This window comes from Cynara cardunculus, assembly GCF_001531365.2.
Source record: "Cynara cardunculus var. scolymus isolate 2C chromosome LG 1, CcrdV1, whole genome shotgun sequence".
NCBI classification, from domain to species: domain Eukaryota; kingdom Viridiplantae; phylum Streptophyta; class Magnoliopsida; order Asterales; family Asteraceae; genus Cynara; species Cynara cardunculus.
Genome location: NC_037528.1, coordinates 46730859 through 46741302, shown reverse-complemented (window position 1 = coordinate 46741302; position 10444 = coordinate 46730859). Strand labels below are relative to the sequence as shown.

The window sequence follows — 10444 nt, the reverse complement described above, 5'->3', positions numbered from 1 at the left end:
TATTATATGTATATTTAATTATAATATAATAATATTATATTATATATGTTATTTATTATAATATAAATATTCATTAGTCTTGTCGGTTTTGTTTTTTTTTCCACAAATTGTTTGATTCTAATATCATGTCAAATGTAAAAGATTTTATTTTATTTTGTCTTGTCTAATTAGCATACTAAACACACTCTAATCCAATATTTGTAAGCACAAAATCTTACAGTCTGCTAAAAATATCACTTCTTATCAGATATCTCTCAAAATCTAATCAACATCGAACCTTCATGGCCACAAAGGGATTTTTATTCTTCCTTGGATTTGAACATGTGATCTCCTGTACTTTTGCTCAAACTAATCAGACACCACCCTTGTGGTTAGCATGATCGCTTTACATTCAGAACAAATCTATGTTTCAATTGATGACTGTGTTTACATTTTCGACCACAACATTTAATGCCTGGAAATCTGGTGACATCTCATTCCAACCCCCACTCTTCTATACTTATATCAAAGTGTCATATCTAATGGTGTTGTATTAAGTTTATATGACCTTTTTTTGATGTCGTAATAAGTAATTTAGGACACTTTTAATATAAAGTGTACCATTATCAACTTTTTAGGATACTATTTTTAAATATGTCCTATAAAAACAAGTGTCCTATAAAAAATTGAGTTTATAGGACAATTTCTCAAAAATGTTTAATAAAGTTGCTAAGGCGACACTTTGTATTAAAAATGTCCTTAAAAACTTGTTAAGACGCCCAAAAGCGTCATATAAACTTATTACAACGCTTTAGATAGGACGTTTTATGTTTTGGTACTATAAATTAAGTCCTATAAAGCGGTCTATTGGGACACTTAGAGATTGGGGGTGTCCTATAAACCCAATTTTGTTGTAGTGGTTGATTCATATATCTATTACTACAACAAACTTGAGTTTACAGGACACCAAAAAGGTCGTACGTCCTAATAGACAACTTTATAAGAGTTAATAGTATAGATACAAATAATAAAGTGTCATATCTAAAGGTGTAATAAGTTTACAGGGCCTATTTATTAGAATAGGTTGTATTAGGTATTTATAGGAGACAAATGAAAATGTGCCTTATAGAAACAAGCGTCGGGCAAACAAATGTGTTCATAGGACATTTCTCAAAAAAATGCTCTTTAAAATAGCTAATACAACGTTTTACATTAAAAACTTGTTAAGACGCCCAAAAACGTCTTATAAACTTATTACAACATTTATACATATGACGACTTATTGTTTGGTCTACAAAACGATCTATTAGGACATCTAGAAATAGCTGGCGTCGTCTTATAAAACATGATGTAGTAGTGATCCTTGAAATTCACCTTCCCTAACTAATTCTTGGATAATTTATTCGTTTTTCTTGTCTTGCTCGATCTTATTATAGTTACATGTGCTGATAATTCCGGGCTGGCTTTAAGATTGCTATCGGAGAAGGATAACAGATTCGACCTCCTGCTTATAGATAGAGACGTAACCGATGTGGACGTTTATACGTTTCTTAGATTGGCGAAGCATGTCGACTTGCTATCTATGGGTTAGTTTTAAATTGAAAGATTTGTTGTCATTCTTAGGGGTTGTTTACTTGCGGCTTAATTAGGCTTATTGGTCTATCTGGCTTATTCGTACAGCTCATTTTGGTTGAATATTACTTACGGCTTATTCACACAGAAAATGACTTAATCGCACATATAGAAATGGTGTTTTGTCCCCATTCAACTACAAAAATGACACTCACACCCCTTATTTAAAGCACTGCCTTCTTCTCATATGAGACACCCCATCTTCAGCCTCTTTATGATTTTTTTCTTTTGATGTTCAAATAATTAATATTGGGGGGTAAAACGGTCATTTATGTTATTCAGACTGTTGATTCAGATAAAAAAAAAGTACACAACACCCATTTATCCAGACAGACAAATTTATTCATACATGACTTAATAAAAAATTTGGTAAACAACTTCTTACTCATGGAAACTTAAATTTGTTTGTTCTATGCTCAAGTGATGTCAAAGGAAGACGATGACACCCTTGTACTCGAAGCTCTTAAGAATGGAGCTTTGGTGGTTCTCAAAACACCACTTACCGTAGATGTTGCAATGCGTATACATCAGTATGTTACCAACGAGAGAATCCGTAAGCATGACAAATGTCAAAACAAGAACATGATACAGGATAGAGGCAAGACCATGAAACATCTAATCTACCAATCGTCCGAAGATGATGATGGTAGGATGACGAAGAAGATATGCGTGGAGTGGACCAAAGAACTTCATGACAAATTCCTTAACGCTGTCGTTCAGCTTGGCGAAGGAAGTATGAATTCATCGATGATCTATCAATATTTTCTCGCTATGTTGTATATCGCTAAAATCTGTGTTTTGGTATTAGGATGTTATCCAAAGGAGATACTTGACCTTATGGATGTTCCTGGTCTTACAAGAACGCAGGTTGCCAGTCATCTTCAGGTTAGTTTTTCATATAAACTTATTACAACGCCTTTAGATAGGTAATAACAAATTTTTTTTGATATAACATTTTTTTTATATATATAAGTCTTATTACACTATTTTACAATAAGTTGATATGATATTTTTAGACGTTATAACAAGTTTTTTAGGACGCTCTAAAAATTAAGAGTCATATTAGTCTTTTTGTATGACACTTTTTGAAAACTTTGTTATTAAAAAAGCGTTTTATAAAAAGATATGTTTATAAGACACTTCTTAACAGTATCGTATGAAAAACTAGTAACACAATTTATTTAGATGTCGTAAAAAAAACTTATTAGAACACCCGATAGTTTCTATAGTTTATTTCCAGATTAGGGCTTTTGTTGTTGTATCCTTTACTGCATTAGCTCTTTCTCCATAGACGAAACATGGATGGTATTTATTCATTGATCACTGTCCTTTAGGCTTTAATTTACTTCAATGTTGCACCAAATTGATAGTGATCAATTCACTACTAGAAAACAAGGTATCAGCGACAAACATCAGCAGATCAGCGAGAGATTCTGTTTTTGGCCATTCCCTCGCTGATCCCTCGCAGATCAGCGAGGGAATATGTTTTTGGCCAGTTCTCAGCATCCATGGTTTTTTTCTTTTCTTGGTTTCCATGTACAAGTTCTCTTGGTTTCCATGCTACGTTTTCACTGTAAACTTAATTTTTGTCTGTTGTACTAGAAATGTCGTGGTGGGAGATGTAAATATACTGAAAAGGGAAGATTGGCCAATTCGTTATGTAATCTCTCTCCACAAGGTGTCAATGAGAGAAAGTTCGGTTGTAAACCATCCTTACGAAGTGATCAAAATGAAGGAGAGGATAGAACTAGCCTTCTTGACCTTAGCTTGTCACTAAACGGATGTTGGACGGAAGTGAATCACATGAATGATCGAACTTCTCGAGGCTCGCAACCGATCAATGGATCTAGTCAGCAAAACATCGGTGGACAAGGTCCGGTTCGTCTCTCTTAATCAAACAGATGACAAGCATTGGATGACCTAAATCATTTGGGTGGTAATTTGATTTCTGTAATTTGGTGGCTTATTTTTGAACAAATCTTGTGTGTAATTTGCAATTTTCTTGAATAAGTTGGTTGTTCTATATTCAAAGTGTAGAATTAGAAAAAAAATGGAAAAAAATTATGGCTTAATGATGAAATGCCAGACAAAAGCCACCAACTTATTGATTAAGTCGTAAGCTAACATGCTTATATGGTTGAGTGAACAAGCCATTCAGTCTGTTTAGCTCATTAAGCCGTAAAAAAAACACCACCTTAGTTAATTTGGTGGGGCCATAAGGCGATTTGTTTGGTTTTTGGGATTGCAGGTCTAGATTACGACATAATTTTCTTAAACAAGTTGCAGTTTCGACAAATAGAATCACAGCATTACAAGTTCGAAGTTATCCGAAGGTCCCATCACTATTGTTGTGCCAAGCTCTAAATGCTACGTCTCCTTAATTCTATCAAAACTATATCTACTTTTTTCGCCTTTTATTATGCTTTCTTTAATTCTCTAAGTTTTTTTTTATTGTTTAAAATAGGCAGATAAAGAAACCTATGAGATCTAACGCCCAAATGAGCCTTCGCCTTCGACCCGTGAACTCGGTGGGTCCCACCGTATATCGTCAATATCTTGTGTTACTTTAGTTTGACCACCATTAAAGTCAAAATTTGACTTATAAGTGTCAACTTAGCTCTTTCTTTCCTGTTCAAAATTGCAAGAATCCGTTATTAGATACGTTTTAGAGAGGACAAACTAATTTCTATGATTTTTTAGTCACTATAACTCCAAATTTCACTAGTTTTTCTTAGGCGGAGAGAGTATCTTTGACTTTTTAATTGAAAATTTGACTTTTCGGAGCAAACTAATCATTTTTCTTTTGGAAATATCGAAAAATAACATGCATACACATATGCATTTTAACAATCTCATGCATACATACATTCACATATATAAATATGCACATAATCCAAATAATCACGTAAATATTACCTCACGTGTATGACCCAAAAACTCGGTTATCACAAACCATGTTATTCAGTTTTCAAAATGTTTCATTCATGAAACCAATTTCATTAATGAAATCATATTATTCATTTTTCGAAAAAGTTCATTCAATTTTCAAAATGTTTCATTCATGAAACCAATTTCACTAATGAAATAATATTATTCCGTTTTCAAAACGTTTCATTCAGTTTTCAAAATGTTGAATCTCAAGAGTTAAAAAATTCAGATTTTGAAGTTTCATACTAAATTCTATGACCTAATTTCTCAATTTCACTCAATCAAATGGCTCAATCTCACTCTCAAGTGCAAAAATCTCTGCAAACTGCCAAAACTTGCTTCCACCCATCGTCGTCTGATTCTGATTCTACAAATGAAGTTAACCAAGCTTCATTCATGGTGGGGAACATTGAAGTTCTTTTGATTCAAAATCAAAATGTGGAAGATACTGATGTGAACGTTCCATTACTAGAAAGCATTCATATTACTCCCGTGGATGATGAAAACCTAATTCCTACTAATGCTGCTGAACCACATGGGGAAGTAAGAGATGGTCGTGGAAATCAACCTACACCTATTGCTGCTATGTCCAGGGCAACTTATGTTCCAAGTCTGACAAATATTTGTTTACCAGAAGATAAGTTTGATAATATCAAAGCGAACAACTGTGTCTTGGTTCTCAAATTTGACAAATTCAAAGCAAAACAACATATTATTATAGAGATTGTATTAAATATCACTGCTAAGTTTACTAAAATTACTTGATTATTGGTTATATATATATACACACACACACACAATACCACGTACAAAATTACATGTCTCAATAATTAATAAGCATTGTGCCCTCTTAATACAACATAATAGTTCATAAGTTTTAGATTTTATTTTTAGTAAAAAATGATATAGTGCAAAATGAAATATAATTGTTTGGTAATTGTTTACAATGAAATTATGGCGCTAAATGGTTAAGGGAGCCCATGATACAAAATCATTCAGAGGGTTTTAGAACCATTAAAAGACAAACTTTTTTTTTTCTTAAAACAAGATTCACCTCTTAAAGATTCAGATACTGACTCTTAATAAAATTATTAAGAGATAAACAAACAACCTCTAAACCCTTTTTTACTGAATAGTGGTGTATGATTTTGTTAACATTAGTTGAAGTTATAAGTTTCCCAAAACAATAATTAATACTTGAAGTTGGTTTTGGTAACAAGAAGAGATAACCCCTACACCAAGCAAACTTATTGGAATGCCTTCATCTATAACCAAACCAAGCCCTCACCTTCAATCAATCTTTTTCATCAATTAAACCTATACATATACACATGTATATCTATATCTATATATATACAACACTTCCAAGAATATATATATATATACATACAAGAATCATCTGTTTTTGAAGATCAAACACATTGAATTCCATATTGGAGATTATATATCATCATCATCATCATCATCAGTACACCAGACAATTAAATGGCAATGAGACCGAGAGGCGGTAGAGGCCGTCCCAACCGTGAGCCGCAGTTGATTGTCGGCCGTGTTTACGAACCTTTTAAGCCCATGTCTGAATGGAGACAAGGAGATGATTATGATACTGTTCTTGTTTATCTCCCTGGTACGTAATTTATATAATTAATTACAAGCATTTTTCTCTTGGAAATTTATCAACGAGTCTTCATTTGAAGGTTTCCAGCAAGAATACTTAAAGGTTACGACCGAAGACTTGAACATCGTTAGGGTTCGTGGGGAGCGTTTAGTTGCAGAAAACAAATGGAGTCGTTTTCAGGAAGATTTTCGAGTTCCAAGAAACTGCGAAATGAGTGGGGTTCGTGCAAGTTTTAATGGCGGTATCCTGAATATTACCATGCCTAGGAAGATCATCACTGCACCACCACCACCACCACCTACCACCACCACTCGAGTTCCCCATAAATCCAAAGAACCACCCTTTAGAAGAGAAAAACAAGAAGAAACTTTGGTCCAGAAGCCCAAAGAAGATTCAAAAGAAAGAGCGACTTCTTCGAATGCTGCTCTACAGAAGCCATTAGACGAAGGCAGCACGAGCACTTTACCACCACAACCACAACCAACGCCAACAAAACAAGAACCAGCAAAAACTGCGGGTCCAGAAGCAGATGGAGAGTCTACGTTTGGATCGAAAAACGATGGTACTGTTGAGAAAGGAAAAACTAAAGAAGCAGTAGTCGGATCCCAGGGTGGTAAAGTGGAGGAGACTGCGGTGGTGAAAGGTGGCGATGGGTGGAGAGGGTCGAATGAAGAAGACAGGAAGATGGTGGTGAACATGGGTGTGGGTGTTCTTGTGATTGTGGCACTTGGGATTCATGTTTCTTACACCATTGGCCTCATTGGCAAAGGCAAATAACTAATCGGAATGCAATCGTGTAATTTGGGTATGTATATGTATATGTATATGTATATGTATATGTATAAATGTATGTATGTATATTTAAATGGCCGGTTGTCTGTATATAAAGATATTATGAGTTGAATGGCAAGTTGTTTTTTTTATTAAACTGAATATCCAACCCGTTATGCTAGCCGACTAATCCTAAGACGATCACCTGCTTTGCAGATAGATCGGAGTCACCGCATTTGAACTCCGTGGCCACAAGGGGATTTCCATTCCTCCTTGGATTTGAACCTGGACCTCCCGGTACTTTTGACCTATGGAGCCAAGCTCAAACCAATCAGGCACTACCCTTGTGGTTAAGTTGTTTGGGTTCGTCTAAAAAAGATAACATTAAGACTCAAATATTTCTCAAAATAGTGCAAGCTCGAGTTTAAGTATGTTTGAGATGGAGCTCGATGCCCCTGTTTACAATTTTTATGACTTGGATCTAAACTTCAATCTTAATAGTTTGTTTATAAAGTCCAATAAATTTGTTTATAGAATTCAAATATATATATATATATATATAGAGAGAGGAGCGATCAATTGCAAACCACCCTCTTTTGTGCAAACCATACAAACCGATCTCATCTATCCATTTTCAAAAGCCTTTCCTCGCTCTCATCCCGTTCAATCAGGAGGAGATCATATCTTAATTAAGAGATACAGTTACCAAAAACACACCTGTAATGTCATCCCCGATCCCACTTCGGGTATGAACCGTCCCCATCCCATTACCCATCAAACCAGGAATTCCTCAAAGGATAAAATTTTCATCCGTACGTGAGAAAGTTAAGTCAGCAATAACCGAGATTAATCCCTATGCAAATGTTGTCGGCAACCTTGTATATGCAATGGTATATTAATAGATTAGGGGCCGTTTATCTAAATGTTTATCCGGTAAGCGCTTACTGTTATGAGTCAAAACTAAAATTTATTTTACCGGGTAAGGTTGTAGTACATCAAAATCGTATCGTATGCAACAATCTACCCGGTAAGCGTTTACCGGGTAAGAGTCGTCACCCTCACTTACCGGGTAAAAGTCGTCACTCTCACTTACCGAGTAAGCAGTGGCGGATCCAGGAATTTAGTGGGGTGGGGGCATGTTGGATGGGACTTGGGGGAGGGAAACATATAAAATTTAAGCTAGTCAACAAAGGTTTTTGGTTTTTGACTGGGGCATTTCCCTCCGGTGTTTAAAGCTTGGATCCGCCCCTGCGAGTAAAGCTCTTCATCTTTATTATTGTTCTTACCGGGTAAATTTTTGACCTTTGCCATTCTCATGCGGTAAGAAAAATTACCTGGTATAAACACTTACCGTGTAAGCGTTTAGTAAACGGACCCTTAGTTGATGTGGTAAGTTGAATTATGTAATACTTCCATTAAGTTATGTCTGTATGGATTGAGAAGGTTTTTGTTTGGGAGAGTTTTTTCATAGATGAAAAAAATGGATTTTTTAATTGGGAGGATCAGGTTTGTAAAACCCTTGGCTTTCTCCATAAAGCTCCCCTAGAAACTTACTGAATAAGCCACTTTTTATATCATTAAATCACTAACAAACAATCATGTACAATCGACCGAATAAGATGTGAGTCCCACTAAATTAGTGGCACTAATACAAAAAAATACAAAGGGTTCGTTTGCCCACACAAACTGAGTAAGTGTTTACCGGGTAAAAATCACTACCCTCACTTACCGGATAAGATTCTCAATTAACAACGGTTAGCACAATGGCACGATAATATTGTTGATAAAGACAGTCATCTTCATACTCAATAACAGTTAACTTAATCAAGACTATAACAAAATTGGTTTTATAGGACGCTTAGAATGTTTAAGCGTTTTAATAGAATACTTTATAAAACTTAAGTTTATAGGAACAAACGATAAAGCGTTTTATCTAAAAGTATTACAGTAGGTTTATAAGACTCTTTTAAGCGTTTTAACGAGTATTTTTAGGCAATTTTAAAATAAAGTGTCATATTAACTATTTTATAGGACACTTTTGAGAAATGTTCTATAAACTCATCTTTTTGTAGAGACATGTGTTTGTTAGACACTTTTTCAAATAGTGATGTATAAAATAGCTAATACGACGTTTTAATTTAAAAGCATTCTAAAAAAGCTTGTTAAAATGTCTAAAATCGTCCTCTAAACTTATTATAACACTTTTAAACATTCTAAGCATCTTATAAAACAAATTTTGTTGTATTGCAATAAGAGATGGCAAGTATCAAACAAATTTGATTTTGAAGGAACTGGAATCACACGTTTGGTTTGAATGATTTGGAATGGAATCTGTTAAACGATTTGGAATTTGCCTGTTTGGTTGGTAGAATGTTGCTTCAGACTTGGAATGAATAAACGATAAATGACCAAAACACCCCTTTTATAACGGTGGTGGTCGGCTATGGTTCAGAACGGTGGTTGTGATCGGTAGTTGTTGTCATTTTAAGAAACTGGGATGAAATGAAATTGATTTTCTTCTTAACTATGATCGAATGACAAAATCCATGAATGATGAACAGAACTCAATTCCATTCCATAGGTAAACCAACGTCTAAATAAAATTTAGTCAACAAAATTAATAATTCTGATTTCTTCAGATCCCGTTGGGAGTCCTACAAACCAAACGTCCCCTTAATAATTCATTCAAGAATTTCACCAGTACCTTCAAAAGTGCCAAGAACTGTGCAATCATTCCATACATACAACAACTTCGAGTAAATTTGGCCGTACCAAACAAACTTAGGGGTGTTTGACATTGCTTATAAAACAACTTATTGACTTATTTCAGTGTGGCACCGGTAATAAGCATCTTTGAATGTTTGAATAAACAGCTTATACCGGTGTCAAATGATAATAATGAGTTTTTAAAATATTAAATCATTCTAACCTATAATAAGTTGGTAAATTTTCCGATTTTCCTTCGATAAATGTAAATATCAGTGAAGAAGTCAACTCTACACATAAAAGTCTGCATTCGCCGTTTTTGGATTATTTTCTTGGAAAACCCTGGTGGGTGAGGTTTTTGGATCTTCGTGTAACACCAGTCTACCATTCTTCCATTTCCGTTATAGGGTTTACTTCTATAAACCTCATCCTCATCGTCTATTAACGAAAAAGGTTGTTGAATTGATCTATTCACAGGTTTAGTTATCGACCACGGTCGGAAAAGTAGACGCCTTGAAGGGCGGTCTGAAGTCTTCGCAGTCGTCGGCGTCCAATCAAGCTACCTCCAAACCCGATCTGGCATCTATGTCCACGACATTCTCATTCAAATCTCTAAAGGTGAAAACAAAGCAACAAGAATTGTTGATCCGAGTAACGATCCTCGGTCTTGTCTACATTTTAGCTTTCATCACTCGCCTTTTCAGTGTTCTCCGTTACGAGAGTATGATTCATGAATTTGATCCTTATTTCAACTACAGAACCACTCTCTACTTATGAGTTGAATGGCAAGTTGTTGTTTTTTTATTAAAC

The 10444-nt window shown here is 34.9% G+C and overlaps 1 protein-coding gene across 1 annotated transcript; it reads left to right on the top strand.

Moving 5' to 3' along the window:
- Nucleotides 1-5991: 5991 nt before the first annotated feature.
- Nucleotides 5992-6937, top strand: LOC112500833 (protein RESTRICTED TEV MOVEMENT 2-like). The gene is made up of 2 exons (XM_025104431.1): nt 5992-6166; nt 6237-6937. The coding sequence occupies exons 1-2, from the start codon at nt 6025-6027 to the stop codon at nt 6932-6934; spliced, it is 840 nt and encodes a 279-aa protein (XP_024960199.1). The 5' UTR covers nt 5992-6024; the 3' UTR covers nt 6935-6937.
- The last annotated feature ends 3507 nt before the right edge of the window (nt 6938-10444 follow it).

Coding starts and splice junctions, on each gene's coding strand:
- LOC112500833 (XM_025104431.1), top strand. CDS start 6,025: ATGGCAATGAGACCGAGAGGCGGTAGAGGCCGTCCCAACCGTGAGCCG. Junction 6,167..6,236: donor TGTTCTTGTTTATCTCCCTG/GTACGTAATTTA, acceptor CTTCATTTGAAG/GTTTCCAGCAAGAATACTTA.